This window comes from Gopherus flavomarginatus, chromosome 9, assembly GCF_025201925.1.
Source record: "Gopherus flavomarginatus isolate rGopFla2 chromosome 9, rGopFla2.mat.asm, whole genome shotgun sequence".
Lineage (NCBI taxonomy): Eukaryota > Metazoa > Chordata > Testudines > Testudinidae > Gopherus > Gopherus flavomarginatus.
The window spans coordinates 32638763-32662902 of record NC_066625.1 but is presented as its reverse complement, the minus strand read 5'-3'; the positions used below and the strand labels follow the sequence as shown (position 1 = coordinate 32662902).

At 45.7% G+C, this 24140-nt stretch overlaps 1 protein-coding gene across 3 annotated transcripts in view; it reads right to left on the bottom strand.

Annotated features, from left to right (window-relative positions):
* AXIN1 (axin 1) overlaps positions 1 to 24140 on the bottom strand; it is a 166123-nt gene that overhangs the window by 19659 nt on the left and 122324 nt on the right. For all 3 annotated transcript variants that reach the window (XM_050968156.1, XM_050968158.1, XM_050968157.1), the window contains 3 exons: positions 9784 to 10328; positions 5331 to 5507; positions 1223 to 1468 (listed from right to left, as the gene is read on the bottom strand). In XM_050968156.1, coding sequence (XP_050824113.1) covers positions 1223 to 1468; positions 5331 to 5507; positions 9784 to 10328 — 968 coding nt within the window. The remainder of the gene's footprint in view (positions 1 to 1222; positions 1469 to 5330; positions 5508 to 9783; positions 10329 to 24140) is intronic.

Here is a 24140-nt window from a genome sequence, read left to right as displayed (position 1 = left end):
AGAACTACAGTGGAACCTCAGAGTTACCAGTCACCCACACACCTCATTTCGAACCAGAAGTATGCAATCTGACAGCAGCAGAGACAAAAAAAAAAAAAGCGGGGGAGGGGGCAAACAGAGTACAGTATAGTACTGTGTTAAACATAAATAACTAAAAACATAAAGGGAAATTTAAAAAAAAAGATCTGATCAGGTAAGGACCCTGAGCTGGTTTCACTTAAATTCAGATGGTTAAAAGCAGCATTTTTCTTCTGCATAGTAAAGTTTCAAAGCTGCATTAAATCAATGTTCAGTTGTAAACTTTTGAAAGAACCATAACGTTTTGTTCAGAGTTACGAACACCCTCCATTCCCAAGATGTTCGGAACTCTGAGGCTCTACTGTAGAACCAAGTGTTTCTGTCTCTCCCTTCTCTGTTCCTGCCACCAGAACCATCTGCCACTTTGACTTTTAAGGACACCAGCAAAAAGTGATCATTTAAAAGTTGTCAACTTCAGGAAATTCGCTGCACCACAGAAAATAAAGGCCATTAAAAATCACATCCCCACTTAAATCATCTAAGCACCATACACCTGATGAAAACAAGTGAGCTCTTCCCTGCCAGAAGCCACAAGCACACTGCTGGGGCAGTGAGAGAGAGCAACCCCATAGAGCCCTCGCTCCAGGCAGCGCTCTAGGAACTGCTCACACAGTTCTTTTCCAGGAACTGAAACGGGACTTTGCCTCGTTCCTACAGCAAAGGGATTCCTTCCGGCCCCGCCATCTAAAGGCCCTGCTCCCCATTCTCAAGGCAGTTTTTGGCTTTTGCTCCCAGGCCCCTGGGATGCTCCCTGCTGTTGAATGGATGAGGTGTTACAGAGCATGCAGCATCCTACGGCTTCCAAAACATGCTCTTTTCTAACCACCTGTCACTCGCCTTTGTCTGGTAGATCCTGATAACCAGGGCCGCTGAGAGTGGGCTCTGGCCCCAGTGAAAATTTTTTTCGGGCCCCCCAGCAAGGGTGAACTGGCTAAACAGGGCCCAGGAAGCTGGGCCCTGGGCCCTCGTCTGGACCGCCGGGCCCCAGTAATTTGTAACGGCTTCCCCCTCTCTCGTCAGCCCTGCTGATAACTGCAGCAGGACCAGCTGAGTGGGTCACTCTGTCCTTCCCTCCTCGCCTCTAGGTTCTGCTTCAGAACAGCCTTCCCTCCCCTCTCCCTCTGACCAGACTAAACCAACTCACCTCTGTTTGGGGGGCAGTTTGCCAGCCCTCTTCTCCTCTTCCTCCAGTCGCCTGCGTGCTTCTTCCAGCTGTGTCAGAGGGTTGGGGGCTGGGTTGGGCGGCATGGTAGGATCTTGAATGAACGGGTGAGAAGGTTGGACGATGTTCCTGAGCTGAGCACTGACCCAGGGGTGCACAGCGACGGGGCGCTCGATGGAGAGAGGTCTGGGCATCTCATGCGCCAGCTGCTTCTTGGCACCTGAGGAGCTTCACACACAAACACAACAATATTTGACCCATGCAGCCATGTCCCCTGACGCACACAGAGCCTCTCAGTGCTTCATTGACCAGACACAGCGATTGCCCAGCCACCCCGGGCCACTCTCTGCACTGTCACCCAGCTAGAAGGGAACAGAAAATACCATACACCCAGCTGCAGCACTAGGGAGGATTTAGGGGGTACTGAGGAACCGTCTGAGATGGAATTTTGCAAGGCCACTGGTGAGAGCAACCAGCTTCCTACAAACTGAGCCCTGGGGTCACACGTGGTTGGGACCTATTTTATGAGTCATAGGAGACGTCCAATAAGCGTAAATAAAACTAACAGGAGTTAGTAAAAGAATGGTCACTCCCCCTGTGCAGTAAGGTGTTCGAGATGTGTCCCTATGGGTGCCCCACGAGCTCTCAACTGGAGGTTGTTATTAGCAGGGTCCATTTGGCCCATGCACATGCTGGAGATATCCTCACGCCCCTCACTGCGTGGGCGAACTGCCCTCAGCTCCTTCTCCACTGCTGAGCCTCCGAAGGAAACTCCGAAGCAGAGGGGAAGGAGGGTGGGCAGTGGAGCCCCTATGGTTGCTTCAATTCAGGTGACTCCCGAGCAGCATCCCCATAAGATGGAGGCAGCTTCAGAATTGAGTCCAGCACAGAACTGCATTGCCAACTGCTGCATCAGACCTAGAGGCATGGACTCAGGCTTAGTGCCTGGACCACCACGGAGCAGCTCTTCAGATTTCAGATTCTGGGACATTCTGAAGTAAAACCTACATCTAGACTGAGACCTCGCAGGGTGAGCTGCCACACCAGAATATACCCAGAAATCCATTTTGATAGTCTTTGGGCAGAAAGAGCACAACCTTTAGATTTATCTGCAAATGAAACAAACAGTCTAGAGATTTACTAAATGATTTAGTCTTATCCAGACTGATGGCTAATATGCTCCTGACATCTAAGGTATGGAAAGCAGTCTCCAGATTGGAATTCTGGGGTTTTGGAAAGAAAACCAGTAGGTAAATGATCTGATTGAGATGAAACTCAGAAGACATTTTAGGAAGAAACCTGGGGTGCGGCCACAAGGAAACCCTGTCTTTGTAGAATACTGTTAAAGGAGGGTCTGCCATTAAGGCTCAATCTCTCCGACTCTGCGGGCTGCTGTAATAACCACTAAAAAGACAGTCTTGATAGACAAATGCAGTAAAGAGCAGGCCACCAGCAGCTCAAAAGGGGGTTTCATGACATTATTAAGAACAAAATTAAGGTCCCAAACTGGGGTGGGGACTTTCACTTGTGGAGAAAGATTTCCCAGACGTTTCATGAACCTTACAGTTGTAGGGTGAGCAAACAGCGAGAACTCCTCAATAGTGGTATGAAAAGCTGTTTGCCATCCACTGGATTTTCTTTTGTTTGCAGCAGTGTACATACAAATGTAATGTGGCCCTGGAGTCTTTCAGGGTATACAGCGATTCGTTGGTATTCTCTGTGAACAACTTCAGACCAACAGATGGGAAATCCTCTACCATATTCTGGAATTTTCTGGAGAAACCAGACAACTCAGGGAAAGGAGGTTCTTATACGGGTACCCAGGAGAACCCTGGAGACATATCAATAATACTGAAGGTAGGTTTCCATCATTGGTCTCTTCTTCCTCTAATGGGGGAGCATTGAGTGAAAGGGGAAGTGATGGTACTAGGACGTATAAGGGCCTGGAGACCAAGAGGTTCTAGGTACCGAGAGATGCTCGTTACCTGTAACAAACAGAGACTCTCATTCAGCAGTCACCGAGATTTGTGGCACCGAGTGGCATTGCAGTAGTGACGGTCCAGTATGCTTGTCCCTGCAGGATGGTTCCAAGTAGGGTGACCAGATGTCCCAATTTTATAGGGACAGTCAGGATTTTTGGGTCTTTTTCTTATATAGGCTCCAATTACCCCACACCCTATCCTGATTTTTCACATTTGTTGTCCCGTCTCCCTAGTTTCAAGGGTTTTGAGTACTTCACAGGCGGTGCTGCCATAGACAGAGGCTTAGTTTTACATGGGACTTGATTTCCCGGTTCTTCCATGCCCTGGATTTGAAGGCTAAACAGAAGTTACACTTCTGCAAGATGTGAGATTCTCCTAGGCAGCGAATGCACGTAGAGTGTCCATCGTTGACTGGGATAGCCTCTCTATGTGAGAGGCAATGTTTAAACCTTGGAGAAGGGGCATGCCCCTTGTATGGAGGATTTCCCTGGAGGAAATAAAACACTCTATCAAATAACTAGTAACTAACTAGCAAACTAAGCAGCTAAACTAAAACAAACTCAGAACCAATCAGCAAGTGGCCGAGGCACGCACAATGAACACATGCTCAGCTCTGTCTCAGGTTGAGGTTTGTCAGAAGGAACTGGGGACCGTTTGCTGGTGCAGCTTGAGATAGCCTGGGGCGGGAGGAGAGGGCACGAGGATATCAGCAACGAGTGTGTGGGATGAACGGACACCACTAACGAAAAACTCCGATGGCAGGCGATTGGGGCACATGTGCCCTTGAAGTGGAGCACCCACAGGGACACTATTCGAAGAAGAATACTCTCTTGCAAAATTCCCCTAATAGACTTTCACAGAGCATGCACTGGTAAGTGATGGCTCCATTTCGAGGCTATGAATCCCATTTGCTCACTATATTTTGCAATGTTGTTGTAGCTGTGTCGGTCCCAGGATATTAGAGAGACATGGCGGGTGAGGTAATAGCTTTTATTGGACCAACTTCTGTTGGTGAGAGACGAGCTTTTGAGCTTACACAGAGCTCTCTGTAGCTCGAAAGTTTGTCTCCTTCACTGGCAGAAATTGGTCCAATAAAAGATATAACCTTCCCTGCCTTGTGTCTGTCACTATTTTTTGGCATATCCATGTGCAGTCAGCATTGCAGTACAGTGAGGGTCCTTCTCAAGCAGAAGCGGTGGCACAGGGTGACTTATAATCAGTAACTCAAACTTTCCATGGCCCTGGCACTCAGAGTCTCATTATGCTATGCAGTCAGATAATTGTGGCCACCATTGCAGGGGGAGAGAGGAAAACAAAAGACTATCACTGAGCAAAAAGGAGACCAGCACGGTAAAGCCAAGTGCTGGAATTTCTCCAGGTACAGGAGACGGCCAGAACATCCAATCCTGCACTGCAGGGTGCAGCTTAAGTTGGTCACATGTGCAGTCAGCATTTAGTTAATAATTCTGTTGATGATGTGCAGTTGGACTAATGTCCAGCTCCTGTAACTGCTGGCTCTCGGGGCTGGCCGGAGAAGTCAAGGCTGTGCTGCCAGCAAGCCAAGCAGCCACGATTCCGAATCCAGGCCAGACAGGGAGCAGATCTGCTGAGTCAGAAAAGGCCTTCTGGGAAAGTCTATTTTCCGCCCACACATTAAAGGGCTGAATATATTCCAGAGCTAGTGCATCCTGGTAAGCCAGAGGTCTTGGGACTCTGGAAGGCATGGAACTGAACACAGCCACCCACTGGCACTGCCAGGGCACCTGCTTCCAGACCTCCATGCTTGAGGAGTGGTTCTTGAGAATCCCTGTAACCAGGCTCAGCTAAGGCTGGGGGCGCTTCGACATAGCTATGCACATGAGAATGTGCATTTGATAATTTTATTAGAAGTCAAAACACCCTGTCTGTAAAACCAAACTCCACATACCTGTCATGAACTTGTGGAACCTCAACACAGACTCCGGCCATCTCCACGTGGGGCACTTGAGCAAGATGAGGGGCTCCCAAAGAGCTGAGCCCTCACAACTGTGCTCTCACACATCTCCCCGCTGCCCCCAGGAATGCTGCTGTACAATGGCATGCAGGCACCACACACGGCCAGCTCTTACCCATGGCTTGTTTTCTTATGCCTGCTGATCTCCTTCTCTCCTTCGATGATCCACTGAAGGATTTTCTGGTTCCTCTCCACGTCCTCAGGAGATCCAGGCATCTCATAGTTGGCACCATCACTTTTCCCTGAATCAGTCTTCTTGACATTTCTTTTTGAGAGCAGACTCGCTTTCCCACTGCAAGAAGAAGGCTTGAGACGTTAGTTATTCATCTGAACCCACACATAGCAGAGAAGTGGCGGACCTGGGATGCTTCTGCTTTCTAGCTACACTCAGATGGCAGCTCAATGCCCCTGAATGACAGCCCCACAATCTGAACTGGTTTACAGAAGCTCAGCAACACAGCTTGGAGATATTCCAGTGACACATGGAATTACAGCTGCACTGCGATCCAACCCACCAGTTTTCAGTAGTTTAAATCAAAGACTAGGCTGTGCTTTGAGCTGAAAGCTGCCTGGGGCCTGGATCACCCGGATATATCCCACCTTACCAATTCACTACCACTGCAGGAGCCTGGGGCATTGGTGGCATCTTGGTCTCGCCCGTCATCTGCCTGTGCAACACAACAGTTTAGTCTCCCAAGGACTGAAATGCTTTAGTCTACCCAAGTTATTGGCTCAAAGCAGGGGTGGGTAACTTGGTGAAATTGGCTGAAATTGGCTGGCCTGGATCATCAGTCTAGATAATCTAATGGTCCCTTCTGGTCTTAAATGCCATGAAACTAGGAAGGGCTAAGGCAGTGTGTATGCCTGTTTAAATCGCAAGGATGCCAGGTCTCTCACCCGTGTTACACTGTGACGATTATCCTGTCACATAAGGAAGACTGGGCATGGCAGCTGTCCGGAACCCGGGGACTTCTCCACTGCCGAAGGGGTCACAGTAATGTTACACAATTACTGCTGTTGATTAGTCATAGTTAACTCACATGATTAATTAAATTAATCACAGTTAATTGCATTGTTAAACAATAGAATACCAATTGAAATTTATTAAATATTTTGGATGTTTTTCTACATTTTCAAATATACTGTACTGATTTCAATTACAACACAGAATACAAAGTGCAGAGTGCTCACTCATTATTATTTTTTATTACAAATATTTGCACTGTAAAAATGATAAAGAAATAATATTTTTCAATTCACCTCATACAGGTACCACAGTGCAATCTCTATTGTGAAAGCGCATCTTACAAATTTAGATTTTTTTTGGTTACATAACTGTGCTCAAAAAACCAAACCATGTAAAACTTCAGAGCCCACAAGTCCACTCAGTCCTACTTCTTGTTCAGACAATCGCTAAGAGAAACAAGTATGTTTATATTTATGGGACATGATGCTGCCTGCTTCTTATTTACGGCCACCTGAAAGTGAGAACAGGTGTTCACATGGCACATTTGTAGCCGGCATTACAAGGTATTTACATGACAGATATGCTAAACATTCATATGCCCCTTCATACTCATTAAAAAAGTGTTAATTACATTTTTGACTGAACTTTTTGGAGGAGAACCGTAGGTCTCCTGCTGTGTTTTACCTGCATTCTGCCATATATTTCTTGTTATAGCAGTCTTGGATGATGACCCAGCACATGCTGTTAGTTTTAAGAACACTTTCACTGCAGATTTGACAAAACACAAAGAAGGGACCAATGTGAGATTTCTAAAGATAGCTACAGCACCCCTGGCTGAACAAGAAGCAGGACTGAGTGGACTTGTAGGCTCTTCTGTAACTTCGGTTTAGCCTTCAAATCCAAGGCACAGAAGAATTGGACTGAGTGGACTTGTAGGCTCTAAAGTTTTACATTGTTTTATTTTTATTTTTGAATGCAGTTTTTTTTTTACATAATTCTACATTTGTAAGTTCTACTTTCATGATAAAGTGATTGCATTACATTATTTTTATTAGGTGAATTGAAAAATACTATTTCTTTTGTTTTTTACTGTGAAAATATTTGTAATAAAAATAATAATATAAAATGAACACTGTTCATGAAGGAAGGCTGAAGGAATTGGGTTTGTTTAGTTTGGAAAAGAGAAGACAGAGGGGACATGATAGCAGTTTTCAGGTATCTAAAAGGGTGTCATCAGGAGGAGGGAGAAAACTTGTTCACCTTAGCCTCCAATGATAGAACAAGAAGCAATAGGCTTAAACTGCAGCAAGGGAGATTTAGGTTGGACATTAGGAAAAAGTTCCTAACTGTCAGGGTAGTTAAACACTGGAATAGATTGCCTAGGGAAGTTGTGGAATCTCCATCTCTGGAGGTATTTAAGAGTAGGTTAGATAATGTCTATTAGGGATGGTCTAGACAATATTTGGTCCTGTCATGAGGGCAGGGGACTGGACTCGATGACCTCTCGAGGTCCCTTCCAGTCCTAGAGTCTATGAGTCTATGTGTGGTAATTTAAATCAATATATTTGAAAACTGAGAAAACGTCCAAAATATTTAAATAAATGGTATTCTATTATTATTTAACAGCGCGATTAATCATGATTAAAATCGTTTGACAGCCCTAGATCCTGGTGAGAGAATGAAAGAGTGGGCTTAATGCCAAACTCTTAGCTTCAGCATGGCAACACAGCCCAGTCTTAGACCATCTGGCCAGCTCTGGAGCTGAAATTTACCACCCAGAAAAGGATTTGCCATTCCAGATCGGAGATTGCTCCAAGTCTGCGTCTCTTCTTCCTGCCACACAAGATCAGACTGTAAGCTCATTGAGGGTCCGATACCCCAGGCCTGCCAAGTCCAATGTTCTCCTCTTGCCATGGCCATCAGCTGATGCTTTAGAATAGGGCAAATGACTGAGTAATTCCTTCCTGGTCTCCCTGTAGGCTCTTAGCTTATGTCTTGAGTACACTGTGAAGCCTCTCTGCAACCAAAAGAGCTCACTGTTTAGTTTACATCAGGGCTAGATTCCAGGAAATGCAGCAATCCCTGAGAGCCTGCGCCCACAGGATGCTGCCAGGCTGCAATGTGAACTGCCCCAATGCAGGGCTTTTAGATTCTTCGACACCTGCTCCCCACAAGGACTATATACCAACTTGCCCTGGAGGAGTATTCGATCAACCCTCTTCCAGAGCCCTGCAGAAGTAGCTCATGCAGGCCCATCATCAACGCCCCCCACCCCCCGGCAAAAAAAAACACAAACAAAAACATCAATTATAATCTTCCTCTCACTTCTACTTTGTGGGCTCCTCTGCACATACCACATCCCTCCCAGGTGCTTCCGCCCTGGATCCCTCTGCTTTCTGGTCCCTACTACCCTACTCTTAAAGGGGAAGCACCACTGCTCTCCTCCCCTTCCTCCTGGGGAAAATGTAGCAGCTTCAGCCTCTCTGCTCCCTCTATTCTGTGCCCCACATCTCCCATCCTAGGGATGAGTCAGTGACTTTCCAGCCCCATTCAGCCAGTTTGCCCATCAAAACTTCTACTACCTGGGGCTTGCAGCTGGATAGATTTGCCATGCCTGGCTCCAACTGATCAACATTCATTCTAGGGTTCTTGCAGTGAGCCCTCTCAATTAGTTCCACAATGAGACATTTATAAGTATAGGTGATTTACTGAGCACCCATCAGCCGGGTCAGAACGATATCTGCATGATGCCTACAAGAATAATGCAATAATGTAACTAACAAACTGGCCCAATGGAACACAACTAACTCTCATCACTGCCTTCTCCCCTGCACCTGAGCAGAAAGAGAGGTGGGAACATGGGAAGTGAAGATGGAACAGGAAGGAATTTTAGATCCTCTAGTGATCGTCCTCAGGCAGATGGTCCCAAGAAACGGCTCCATCACTGAGAAGAGGCGGCCCTGACCCTATCAGACTGAACGCTGGGATGGAGGGCTAGGTCAATCCAGCTAATCTTGGTTACTTTCACGAGACAGGGAAAGGAAGTTCCGGCAAGTCCCTTTGATCCTGAATTATGAAGGGCTCTTACGCACTTGCGTTGACACTCTCCATTAACAAGGCCCTGAAACAAAGCTGTTAGTTTAGGGGCTGTGAATGCAGCATGTGAGAAGCAGCCAACTTTTAGGCACGTAAAGTACAGCGAGCACGTGCCTGGGTACGTGGCACAGTGAGCGTGCCTGGGTGCAACATTAATATCACCACTAGTAAAGGAGCAAAACAGCCCTCGGCTCTATAGCTGCTGCAGTTCCAGGGCAACTTTTAAGGGAGCCTTTGCAGCAACATAGCCTAGAACTGATAAGGGATGGCATGCATGACTGTGGAGCGATCTACTGCTGAAGGAAAAGGACAGACTGCCGAGGAGAAGAGCGGCACTGGACTGCCATGCTCGGAGAACAGCCCAGAATGACTCCTGAATTCCACACTTCTGCTACAAGTGGGGACCCAAGCCCATTTTGCACATTTATTTGCATGATGCGGTCTGTTCCCAAATGACCTTGCTACAAAGCAATGGCTATAGTACTCCCACTGGTCCTGCACTCACCTGTAGCCCAAGGAATCCGCAGGGTTGGGAGCCAGGCCCATGCTTTCAGTGTAGTTCCGGGATTTTGTTGCATAGTTATGTGAATCTACATTCCAAGCAAAGCTGTTCTGCACTCTCTGAGAGGCTTCAGCCTCAATCTGCTCCTTCGGTTTCATCACGCTGTGGTGATGAATATGGTGGTAGATATGTTTATGGTGATATAAGTTAGCTGCATCCAGTTTCATTCCTGATTTTGTTGCATGCTTGCCATGCCCTGGAGGTATTGTCCCTTGCATCTTTCCAGCCTGACCACTTTCTGGTGACCGGGGCTTAGGTGAATGGCGGCCAGGTCCAGGGGATTGACAACCTGGAGTTTTCATTACTCGCTGTACATGTTCATCGAGAATGCTCTCCGGGTTTTCTTCATGAGCATCTCGCAGCTGCATCCCAGCACAACCCATCTCGGAGTAACGAGGAGTGAAGTGATGCAAGGCCTGGGCGGAAGGCAGCTTGTGGCTAATGACTGAAGGACCAGAAGAGATGTCTGCATCCTCACCTTCTTCTTCCTGCAGGAAAATGGAAAAAGTGGAGAAAACTTATGTCGTCTAAAGTATATGTCATCTACCATATTAGGGGCAGACAGCAAGATAGGCTTGTTTCAAACAACGATCAGTATGTGTCTCTCTCTCTGACCATATCATAAACAAACAGCTGAGATGTACAGATGGAAATCCTTGAAAACCATCATTTGACTGTATTTAGCAGAAAATAGTTCTTGCTTAAACTGGTGCATTCCTTGGAGAAATGACTATAATGACCAACAAAGGAAAATCAGCTACATGTTGTACATATAGTTTCCAAAGAGCATTTAATAAAGTATCACATCAGAGCATATTGGATAAAATAGAAGAGTTACAAGATAGACAATAAAACAGTTTGTTGAATAGGAAAAAAAATTATAGGAAACAAGTGATGGATAATGGAAAGAATGGCAGGGCTATCCACAGGAGAGGTTCGGGACTTATCATTCAGATGATTATTTCAAAACGTAAGGAAAGCAGTGCTGAGCACACGAAAGCAGAGGATACAGGAGTTAATTTAATGATGACAGCAGCGTGCGCGGTTTCAGAAACCAAGGCTCTACCTTCCAATGCATGACCTCTGAGGCCTAAGGCAAAATACTTCACACATCTGAAGAAATCGGATTATAACTCAAATACTCACTGTGCCAGTTTGCGAGTGGATCACAGAGAGTGGCTGATAAGTGTATTTTAAAACACCGAATTCCATTCGAACCCATGGGCATGCCAGTAAGAAAGAAAAAACCTTTCCAGTGCTGGCAGCCAGGAATTTTGAAGCTGACAAATCGTTTGATTCTCCAGGATGCACTGAGATGCTTATGAAGTTGTTTTATAGGGAAGTCAGGATCTTGCCTTTATTTTATAACTTACCCAGGAAAATCAAATCATTTCTTTAGTTTGCCGCTCCCCTCTCCTATCAGAGACAGTAAGCCATGAGTTGCAGTGCACGACGCTCTGTGAGGCTGTCTGGCCTGCCAATATAACATGAGCTTTATCTGCCAGTGCACACTGGCTCACATATCTGCTTTAACTGCCCACTTGCAGATGGCATCCACCTCCACCAATTAATTAGCTTCTAAAGTCACAAGTGCTAGGCATAGATCAAGGGAAGAAATAGGAGATTTCTTTGCCACGCTGTACCTGAGAGTATAAAACCTAACCGACGTCACTAGGGTCAGGCGTTTATGTCACACAGGCGCCCTTCACAATGGAGGCGAGGAAGCAAATCCCAGAAATTAGAGATAGAAAAGGTCTGGTAAGCCACCTACTCCAGCCCAGTGCCTGCACCATCCTTGCCTCTGCTGCACCTTCTCTTGAATACCTGGGAGTTCATTCCACCCCACACTAAGTCCTCCCCCACAACTCCCTTCACACATACTGCAATCATCACTAACAAGCAACCTAGGAAAATAGGTCCCCACTGACTGTGGAGTCTGTACCGATGTGCGAGATAAGCAGAGTGTGTGTGTGTGGGGGGGGGGGGGGGAAGTTGCCAGCACAAGAGAGCCCCTTGAGCTCCCCTCGAGCTGCAGGTCCCTGGCTCCTTCTCCAAGACAGTCCCAGCCTGCACTCTGCAGCTCTGTCGGGAAGGGCCATTTCAATACAGACACACCCACTGTAGGGCTTGGCAAGACCGAATGCCAAACAAGCCTAATTTGTAAGGTCATAGAACAAGGCCCAGCCAGTGAGGACAGTGACCACATGCAGAACATTAACACACCAAATACCATGCCCGATCTTGCAGGTGGCACAATGGGACGTATATGTCCTGATGGTCTACGCTATGTTCACACTGGTAGTTCACAGGAAGAACAGAGGTCCTTCCTCTACATCTACAATAACCCTAACAGTGAAGTGCAATGCTTGGGGTAACTAATGCAGGTTATTAAAATGACATCCTATGAGAGAGAGAGAATGCATAAAGCACTAGCATGGGGATACCACAGCTGTTACTGGCTTACGGAAATCTCACAACTTGTGAGCTGCTTCTCTGACATTCACAATGGGATGGTTCCTTCCCAAAGGAGCTCAGCTGCAAGAGGCAGCACTGCACGGCTAACAGCAATAGCCGTTTAGGACACTTACACTCAAGCACGTTCCCAGGGAGCGACTCCACAGTTATGGCTGAAGCAGCATACGTGCGGCCATGCCACACCATGAGCAGCACGAGAGCATGCAGTGCAAATCTCAGCTCATTCAGCCAAGAACCTGCTTTTAAAAAATGCCAGGTTCTCATAACCTTTCATGCCCACATTGAGATCAGAGGGGAGAATCCAAGAGATGCTGCTCTTCCTGAGCTCTCCTGTAGTCAGTGTACACCACCCAGCCCTGGCTCCAAACACAACCAGACAAGATTATTAACTGGTCTGTTTGGTTCTGTGGAGCAAGTGGTGATTGGCCTGATGGTGGCCTGTGCAGGCTCAGGCTGGCAGATGGCACTGTGCCAGCCAGTGCGTGCTTAGGCTAGTCCCAGTTAGGAGCAGACTCATCACAGATATGAGCAAATACCAGCTCTGCCATTGAAATAACGTGAATGGCTCACAAATTATTCTGTGGCACCCAAAGACAATGAATTCAAGTCTCCTCTTCTGCTGACAGCTGTTAATATTCTTCTGCACCTCACAGCTCTTGGTGTTCGTTTGCAGCTAAACTGACTGAGGTTGCACAAGGCCAACAGGACCCCTGTGTATAATACACCAGACTAAATCTCATTCACTGGGCCACTCTGCCTCTGGCAATGCATCTGCCAAGTGAAATGGTCACATGATGGTACACCAATGTAGTGTGCGAGGAGGGGCTGCATAAGGAAGGACAAGGGGGCTCTGGTTACTGGAATGGACTAGGGTTCAGGAGACTCAGCTTCTGCCCAGGACTCGAGTGCAGATTTCAGAGATTCACAGATTCCAAGGCCAGAAGGGAACATTGTGACGATCTAATCCGACCTCCTGCATAACACAGGCCAGAGAACTGACCCAAAATCATTCCTAGAGCAGATCTTTAAGAAAAACATCCAAGAGTGATTTAAAAATTGCCAGTGATGGAGATTCTATCCCTCTCCACCTCTGGTAAGTTGTTCCAATGGTTAATTACTCTAGCCATTAAAAAATTACACCTTATTTTCAACCTGAATTTGTCTAGCTTCCATTTCCAGCAACTGGATCATTATTATTAAATATTTGTTCCTTGTGTATGTACTTACACATTGTAATCAACGTACCCCTTACTCTTCTCTTTGTTAAGATAAACAGACTGAGATGCTCGAGTCTATCACTATAAGGCATGTTTTCTAATCCTTTAATCATTCTTGTGGATCTTCCCTGAACCCTCTCCAGTTTATTAACATCCTTCTTGACTTGTAGACACCAGAACTGGACACAGAATTCCAGCAGCAGTCACGCAAGTGCCAAATACAAAGGTACAATAACCTCTCTACTCCTACTTGAGATTCCCATGTTTATGGATCCAGGGATTGTATATTAGTCCTTTTGGCCACAGTGTTGCACTGGGGGGCAAGTTCAACTGATTATCTATTCCTGGACCCACAACAAATCTTTTTCAGAGTCACTGCTTCCCAGGACAGAGTCCCCCGTCCCATAAGGTTGGCCAACATTCTTTGTTCCTTGATGTGTACATTCACATTTAGATGTATTAAAACACATTTGTTTTCTTGTGCCCAGATTTCCAAGTGATCCAGATCAGTTTGTACCAGTGACCTGTCCTCTTAATTATTTACCACTCCCTCAATCTTTGTGTCATTGGCAAATTTTACCAATGATGTTTTTTTCTTCCAGGTCATTGATAAAAATGTTAAATAGAGTAGGGCCAAGAACCAGTCCCTGCAGGATCCCATTTGAAACACACTAGTTCAATCAGGATTCCCCTTTAACAGTTACATTTTGAGATCAGTTAGTCAGTTTTTAATCCATGTAACATGTGCCATGATAATTTTATAACTTTCTAGATGTTTAATCAAAATGTCATGCGGTACCAACTCAAATGTTTTACAGAAGTCTAAGTATATTACATCAATACTATTATTTTTATCAGCCAAACTTGCAATCCCATTAAAAAAAAAATCAAGTTAGTTTGACAGCATCTATATTTCATCAATCCATGCTGACTGGCATTAATTATATTAACCTCTTTTGATTCGTTATCAGTTGAGTCCTGTATCACTTGCTCCACTATCTTGCCTGGGACTGATGTCAGACTCACAGGCCTATAATTACTTGGGTCATCCTGTTTACCCTTCTTCTCCTTGCTCTGCATCTCTTGGCTCGAGCTGCTTGATCTTTCTCTCTGTGCTTCAGTTTACTCATCTGTACTATATCTGGCATCTCCAGGGACCTGATCTACTCCTTTGCCTTCTAAGATCTATGGGGATGCCATATTCACAATCGCACCCTGCTTGGGATGAGGAGGCATCAGGAGGGGGACGTAGGGGTTGTGAAGGCAAGTGCAGTGTTTGGTGCTACATATTTGTAGACTGTAGTTCTGAGCCTGCTGAGCAGCAGGGGTGGGGCAGGAGAAGGGGAGCCCAATCTCTTCCCCTCCCCATCAGGAATTTCCCTGAGAAAGGCATGGGGAAGCTGAGAACAGGCGGGCTCGGTGCATATAATGGGCATACAGGGAAGCTGAGAAGAAGAGATTACTCACTTTGTGCAGTAACTGCAGTGCTTCAAGATGCGTGTCCTTATGGATGCTCCACTTCAGGCATGCATGCACCTCTCGAGCAGAGATGTTCAGTTAGCAGTGTTGGTTCAGACCACACATGCTCCCTGTGCCGTACATCAAAGCTACATAAGAGCGTGTGGGCAAACCACCCTCAGGTTCCTTCTCCAGCCAAACATCCACAGAGGACAGTCTGATGCAAAGGGGAAGGAGGGCAGGTAGTGAAGCACCCAAAGGGACACACATCTCCAAGAGCCATAATTACTGCACAAAGGGAGTAACCTCTTTTTCTTCTTCATGTGTCTCTTGGGTGCTCCACTTCAGGTGACTTCCAAGCAGTATCCCCCGAGGGAGGAGGGAGCTTCGGAACTGAGACTAGAACTGAAGACAGTTCAGCAGAACCAAGTGCCACATTGGATCACGCAGCATGGATTAAAGTGTAATGTTTTAAAAACATATGTACTGAGGCTCACGTAGCACCCTACATATCTGAGATAGCAGCACATTCTTACATAATGCTGTGAGTGTTACTTGTAATCTGACGAACGTGCTATCATCCTTTGGGAGGATGAATGCCTTTTATCATAACATGTGATAATACATCCAGATATTCATCTTGACAGCCTGAGCAGAGATCATGGACCCCTTGGATCTATATGCAAAGAAGATGAAGAGCCTCGATGACTTTCTAAATGACTTGGTACGATCTACATAATAAAAAGCCAACACCCTTCTCACATGCAGGGTATGGAAACAGGACTCCTACGGAGAGCTGTACAGCTTTGGAAAGAACACAGGTAGATGAACAGATTGGTCAAGGTGGAACTGCCACAGAACCTTAGGCACAAATTTAGGGTGTGGATGTAAAGACACTTTGCCCTTGAAGAATACCATCAAGAAGGGGATCTGCCATCAGGGTTCCAATCTCCCGACCCTCTGAGCCAATGTGATGACTACTAAAAACACCGTCTTCGCAGATAAATGGGAGCAGAGAACAGGACAATGTTGTCTGTCTCCTGTCTGATTTTGTTCATCACCCTTGGTATCAACGGTATTAGGTTAAATGCATAGAATAGACCCTTCTGCAAAAAAGAGGACATTTCCTGTTTCTGGAGATGGCCAACAGACCTACCTCTGCCAGTCCTCATCTTTGGAATATGCTGTGGAGAGCTCGAGCATCTAGCTTCTATTTGTAGTCCTGAGAGAAGTGCTGCTGAGGACATTGGCTGTGGTGTTTTGAATATCTGGAAGCAGACTGCAGAAATTTGGGTCTGATGAACTACAAACGAGTTCCCTAGTTTCATGGGTTCGGCACACATGGAGGGGGATCTTGCTTCTCCCTGTTTACTGATCTAAAACATAGAGGATACGTTGTATGTCATGACCCTGATTGATCTCCCCTGGCGAGGGACTGGAAATGAAGGCAAGCATTCCTGACAGCCCTGAGCTCCAACAGATAGATGTAGAGACTGGTTTCCTGAGTTGTCCATCTACTCTGAGTCTAGGGAGTTTCTCCCTCCGTCACCTGTCTGTTCAAGGTGCCTCTGACAGAAGACTAGATTGTTCTGAGCCCTGGAAGCAGCGGAGGCATAGCCTTGCGTGATTGGTCAAAAAAGTTGTAAACTGCCATGTGTCCCAGGAGCTGTAGACAGTTTCTTATTGTGGTCCCAGGGCTTCCCTGAATTCCCCGTACTAGACTGGAAGTTACAAATCTGTCTAAGGGAAGTCATGCTCTGACTGTCAATGAGCCCAAATGTGCCCCTATAAACTTAACCATTTGTACAGACGTTTATATAGATTTTTTTACAATTCGACTGCAGACCCAACCTCTATAACAGAGCGAGTGCCATATGGGTGGAAGATAGCAATGCTTGGTAGGATCAGCCCATGAGTAGCAAGTCATCAAGGCACAGGAAGATTAGGATCACTTCCTCTCAGAGGTAAGCCACCACTATTACCAGGACCTTTGAGAACAATCTGGGGTCCAAGGAAAGGCAAAAGGGAAGCACTTGGAATTGGAAATGATCCTGGCCTATAGTTACGCACAGGAATTTCCTGTGCAATTGGTGTATCATAAGAACATAAGAACGGGCATACTGGGTCAGACCAAAAGTCCATCTAGCCCAATATCCTGTCTTCCGACAGTGGCCAGTGCCAGGTGCCCCAGAGGGAATGAACAGAACAGGTAATTATTAAGTGATTCATCCCGTCGCCCACTTCCAGCTTCTGGCAAACAGAGGCTAGGGACACCATCCCTGCCCATCCTGGCTAATAGCCATTGATGGACCTATCCTCTAAGACTTTATCTAGTTCTTTTTTGAAGCCTGTTATAGTCTTGGCCTTCACAACATCCTCTGGCAACGAGTTTCACAGTGCTTGGAACATGGGGAGCTGAGAACAAGCAGGCTTGGTGCGTGTCACATGGAAAAAAGCACAAAGACTGGGGGGAGCTGATGATGGGTAATGCTCCCGGAACATGGTGTGAGCCTCCATAGGTTCCAATGTGGGGAAAAGATTATAGGGTCCCCTCTGTTCCATCACTCTTGCTGCTCATGGTGAGGCTGGAATTCTGAGGGGAAACCCGCTTCCCCTATACGGGACCTTAGCAAGTGGCAGGCAGATTGGGTTTCCCCTTATGCTCTGGTGTTGACTTTAGCTGGGAGATGAGGAGCTGGGAGGAGTACCCACGAACACATCCACACCTGTCCCTGAATCATGGCCCCCACACCACTGCCATTTTTCAAAACAACAAGAAGTCACACACAAGAAAGCTACATTGACATGGAGTGAAAATGACTGGTGCTCAGTCCTGCCCTGTGTGCCTCACCTCCTTCCACTGCAAGAGAGAGTCATTCTCAAAGTTCAAATGCTGAGTGAGAGGGACCCTTCCCACCCAACACAGCCACAACACTGTCCCTGTGGAGATGGCTATAGACACTGGGAGTGTAACAGCACCTGACCCTGCCTCAGCAAACCTGCCATTGTATCTGTGCCTAGCACAGCTCCCGGCAGCACTCCCATTCACCCCCTCCCCCACCTCAGCTCTGGATGGCACCAGTGACCTCGCTGGGACTTGTTGCTGTTTGGCAGACACTGAGGGAGTGGTGAGGAGTTTTTAGGGCAAGATGACAGGGGCAGAGTTAAGGTTATGGCTGTGGTTGGTTGGAAGTGTTCTCTGGCTGCATTTCCTGGTTTGCCAGCACTTGAGTTTTGGAAAGGGGCAAGGAACACAGGACAGGGCTGAGTGCCTGTGACCTTCACTCCATGGTAAAAACAAACAAAAAAATGTCATGCATGTGAATGTACACACACAATAGTTTATGCATCAAAACCTCTATAAACTAAGAGCCACATTTTCAACAGCAGGCACAAAAAGCAAGTACTGTATATACTCGTTCATAAGCCGAATATTTTTGGTAAAAAAAAAGACGCATCAAAGAGTGGGGGGTCGGCTTATAAATGGGTCTACACCAAAATGTGATTATTTTAAACTCTATGGACTCATTGAATTGAACATCTAATCCATTGTCGTTTTGTCTACCTGGAGCGTCTGCAGGCATGGAGCTCCTCAGCTCCCTGTGGCTGTGCCCCTTCCTGCAGTTCCCATTAGCTGGGAACAGCAAACTGCTGCCACAGGGAGCCATGGTGCTCCATGCCTGCAGACGCTCCAAGTAAACAAAACGTCCCGCCAGCAGCTTACCCTGACAGGCCGGGAGCCAAAGTTTACCGACCCATTTAGTGATGTCAATACTGCAGCCTTTTAAAGTTGTAAAGGCTTTGTTTAGTGGACTAGACTGGCTCGAAATGGACCTCATAAGTCTGGAGCCAATATGAAAATATAACGTGCAGCATCGATGGAATCTCTAATAAAATTGAAATAGCCTGTTATCCCTCCAGACATGCCAATCTACAGGGCTGCTTTGAAATAAACAAAGAATAATAATAATTTGACAGTGATAAAGCAGGTGACATTCCTATATAAAGTCCTACAAAATCTATAACTACAATAATAATAATAATCTATTTTCATACACGTATTTAAAATGAACGGTGAAATCGAAAGAAAAAGGTCTGCTTATCATGCAGCGTTCAAACTTAAAGTTGTTGAATACGCAGAAGCAAACAATAATTGCGCTGCTGCGTGAATTCTGTATCAATGAGAAGCAAGTAAGAGAATGGTGAAAAAATAAAACACACTAAAAGACAAGCCAAGAAGCAAGAAAAAATGTCCAGTGAGGTGCGCTTCATTTCCTGAGCTAGAGAAAGATCTCAATGATTGGGTTGTTGAATGTCAACAAAATGGGTACATTGTCACTAGAACTGGAATTCGTCTGCATGCTCTGCAAATGTCGAAAGACGACAAATATAAGTCAGTAAAGCCATCAATGTTTGTTGCATCAGTGGGTTGGAGTACTCGCTTCATGAACTGTCATGGTTTCTGTCTTTGTCGGCGAACAAAGATAGCGCAAAAGCTGCCTAGAGAACTGGAAGAACAAAATCAAATCTTTCCAAAGGTTTATTATAAAATATTGAAAGGAATACGCATTTGAACTGTCACAGATAGGAAATGTGGATGAAACACCAATGACATTCGACTTCCTGAGCAATGGAATGGTAACTGGTGTTGATGAAAAAAAAAGAGTTTTAATTAAAATCACTGGCCATGAAAAAATCCATTTTAGGGCGATTTTATGATGTTTGGCAAATGGATCAAAGCTCCCTCCTGTTGTTATTTTTAAAAGAAAAACCTTGCCTAAAACTATGACATTTCCTGCTGGTGTCATCGTACGTGCACACGAAAAGGGATAGATGGATGAAAGTGGGACTACTGAATGGCTGGAAAAAGCGTGGAATAAGAGACCAGGAACACTTTTCAAGAAACCTGCTATGCTCGTTTGGGACATGTTCAGGGCACACAAGACGGATGAGGTGAAAAATGTGGCCAAAAATATGAAAACTTCGGCTGTAATACCTAGAGGCTTAACTTCAGTTCTACAACTGCTTGATGTCTGCCTGAACAAACCCTTTAAAGACAGGCTACGCAAAAATGTGGTCTGAACGGACGTGCTCAGGCATGGCGAAGTTGACAAAAGGCAGGAATCTTATTAAGCCCAAAATCAATCTGGTTGCCCAGTGGATCAAGGTGTCCATTCCCTCGGAAATGGTAGAAAAATCATTTAGGAAATCCTGTATCAGCAATGCACTCGATGAGTCAGAAGATGATGCCATATTTGATGATGACACAACAGAGGCTGCTGATGAGAAGGAATCTGAGTCTGAAGGCGACACTGCCAACATCTATGATGACAATGCAGGTGCAGCTGTGACTGAAGCTGGAGTTTAATGAACTATTTGGTGAATCAGAGACTGATTCAGACTTCGAAGGATTTTTAGACTTTTTAAAGTCTCATATTGTTCTAAGTTACTTGTTTTAAATATCCATTTACTGATTTTAAATATTGACTAATTTTGAAGGCGAATACATATTTGTTCAGTTATTATTATAACAAGTTTTTCGTTAGATGACATTAAAATAATTTTAGCAACACTTCTGAGTGTTTCTTGTGATGCCAGCTTTTAAAATATAGCAAGGGTTGGAAAACTTTGGCTCCCGGCCCTTCAGGGTAAGCCGCTGGCGGGTCGGGACATTTTGTTTACTTGCAGCGTCTGCAGGCATGGTGCCCCTCAGCTCACAGCCAATGGGAGCTGCACTTGGCTGGGAACGGCAAACCGTGGACACTGGGAGCTGAGGGGCTCCATGCCTGCAGATGCTACAAGTAAACAAAACGTCCCGACCCACCAATGGCTTATCCTGATGGGCCAGGAGCCAAAGTTTTGCCAGCCCCTGAAATAAAGGGTCAGCTTATGAAAGGGTCATGCAGTTTCTGCTATTTTTACCTAACCATCGTGGGGAGGGGGTCGGCTTATAAACGAATGGGCTAATGAACAAATATATTAGTTAAATACATCCTCAAAATACATAGCCAGATGCCAACACTGAATGATTTTCTATGGTTTTGTCTACATAATTTAAGTGCCTACTTTTGAAATATTATCCCTACATTTTATTTGGGGTATTTTTACTTCCAAGTTAATTTTGACTTCACTAGCTGCAAGATAAAATTATAAAAACCTGCCTTCTTATCTGCATAAAATAACAGCTGAATTTTGCACAGAAACAATATAGGGTTCAGCAAGCAGCTGATCTGATGGAGTCTTTGTGCATGAAAGGAAAGCAATTCCAGGAGGCATACGCCTGAGCCCTTTCTTTGTGCGAGCTCTAAAGCAGGTATTTCAGTACTGCTGGGAATGAAGCTTGGAGACAGCACGGCCTCTGCAGACTACACTTTCCGAAACACAGAATAATGAAAATCAGGTCTGCTGTGCCCACTAGATGGGGCCTGGTGGTTACAATATTGTCAGAAACTCCTTTACTCAGATTTAGAATGCTACAAGTCATTTAAAAAACACATCTACAGTGACATTATACCCAGGGAAGTCTGAACAGCTCTTTCCATTGAGCTAGGAACACACACTGACAATTTGTAGAACCAGCAACTTCTCATTTTCTCTCCTTTTTACCTACCAAATGGCCACCGATTGAGCTGAAAGGATTCCTCTGATATATGTGTGCCTTTTGTTTTAATCGGGGATGCCACCGAGCAAAAATGATGCTGAAAGGAGTTCCCTTCCTAGCAGAACCAGCAATGCTTTACATTAACATGGAAAGAATTGTAAACACAGATGTGGTTCTCATTGGAGATGTGGCTGGTTGCTTTTCAAATTTCCCTCAGGTTCGACAGTGAAGTTAGATCAGTCTGTTAATAGCGCATTTTACTTTCTATTTGCCATTCAGCAGCACAACAGTGAAATGCTTGGGTTGGAAATACCATAGGGCAATGGTTCTCATCCAGGGATACGTGTACCCTGGGCGTATATAGAGGTCTTCCAGGAAGTACATCAGCTCATCTAGATATTTGTCTAGTTTTACAACAGGCTACATAAAAAGCACTAGCAAAGTCAGTACAAAGTAAAATTTCATTCACACTATGACTTGTTTGTACTGCTCTATATACTATACATTGAAATGTAAGTACAATATTTATACTCCAATTTATTTATTTTATAATTATATGGAAAAAATGAGAAAGTCTGCACTTTTTCAGTAACAGCATGCTGTGACACTTTTGTGATTTTTATGTCTAATTTTGTAAGCAACTAGTTCAAGTGAGGTGAAACTTGGGGTACCCGAGACAAATCAGACTCCTAAAGGAGGTACAGTGGCTCTGGAAAGGTTCAGCGCCACTGCTACATGGGAATGCACACATCCAAAGAACCCTTTCCTGGGGATTTAAAGGGATTGATGAAGATAGTCCAGTGCTTGGTTTTTCTAAATGTTAAGAAAAAACCATAAATGGTGGGTATAAATTACCTATCAGTGTTTCCTTAACAAAATCATCTGACTCTTAATTCACTTTCCTTTCTTCTGTATTCATTGACTGACGCTGCCTTGGAAAGGGAACTGCAGGTAGTTGGGTGAAGGGTATTTTTGTTTCAGTAGCATTTGCAAATGTTTCCAAGACCTGTGCTGAACCAATGACTGTGCTTGAGGCTTTGCAATATTTTTTTTTTGAATTTTGGCACCATTCAGTGAGCCATCCCAGAGATCTGCACTGAGAGGAGGCCTCCAGTCCTGACATTCGTGCCCCCAAAAGCTGTGGTGCATCAGGATTCAAGCTCTCCTTTTGCAGATACCAGCAGGTCCCGCACTTTAAGTACTAACCTAAAAAGGCTTATATTTAGTTATTCTGAATCCCTGCCGCCTCACACTGACCATCCAATGCATTGTTCTGTGTGAGTACCACAGGGTTTACTACACAGCATTACCTAGAGACCTGGGCTCAAATGTGGATTAAGTCAAAAAGAAAATGTGCTTAAACAGACTTCAGTCTGTTACCTAGCCCAACATTTCTCAAATGGGGGTCCGCAAGAATACTCCAGGGGGTTCGCGGGCTGTGCTGATCAACTCCTCTCCCTCCCACCTAGTGCCTCCTAAATGCTGGGGAACAGCCGTTCAGCAGTGCGCAGGTGGCACTGGGAGGGAGGGGGAGGAGCGGGAACGGGGCACACTCGGAGGAGGGTGGAAAGAGGTGGGGAAGAGAAGGGACAGGGTGGGGCCTTGGGGGAAGGGGTGGAGTGGGAGCAAGGCCTGGGGCGCAGTAGGGCACTTGGGGGTCCATGACAAATTTTAAATCAAAATGGGGGTCCTTGGGTTGCTCAAGTTTGAGAACCGCTGCTCTAGCAGATAGGTACCTGCTGGTTTTGATACTGCTACTAGCAGCGTCTGCTGGCAGAGGGCTGGAACAACATGTAGTAATTGAGACCACAGGTTTATCCTACTTGTGAGCCCAACTATGGAACTGTAAATAAAAATTAATAAACTGTCACAATAACCTATGGTAACAAATATGAATGGGAAAAGGTGCGAAAGGGAGACAGAATGAATGAGTCCAAACAAAACAGCCCACTCAGATAATTTCAGGACTGTGTTAAGATCATGTTTGGTGAACACCAGGGACCAGAAATTAGTGAACCAAAATTGGCATGTGGGAAATTAGGCCTAACTGGTGAACCAAATAAGGAGAAGACAGGTTATTCTGCCTGCCCATCACTCCCTTTGGCGCCCTCAGACAGAGACTTGAAGAGAAGCTGGCTACTATGACGCTGGGGGCCTGAAAGAGAAGAGGACAGGAGAAGGCACAATCTTCACCATCCTGGCTGCTGCCCCTGCTAACTTTTGGGACCTATGGTGACACTGTTTGTCCTCATGCATCCAACGAAATGGGTATTCATCCACGAAAGCTCATGCTCCAATACGTCTGTTAGTCTATAAGGTGCCACAGGACTCTTTGCTGCTTTTACAGATCCAGACTAACACAGCTACCCCTCTGATGTTTGTTCTCCTTCATCCTAATCCTGAGAGACACCCTGACCAGACTGACGCAGACAGAGGAAGCCAAATCAGCACCTTCACTGGCTTCAGCTGAATCCCAACCACCCGCTGGGAAGTGAGACCGTGTCACTCACGCACCCCCCAGGTGTTCTTCTCCTTCCCCACCTTAACTC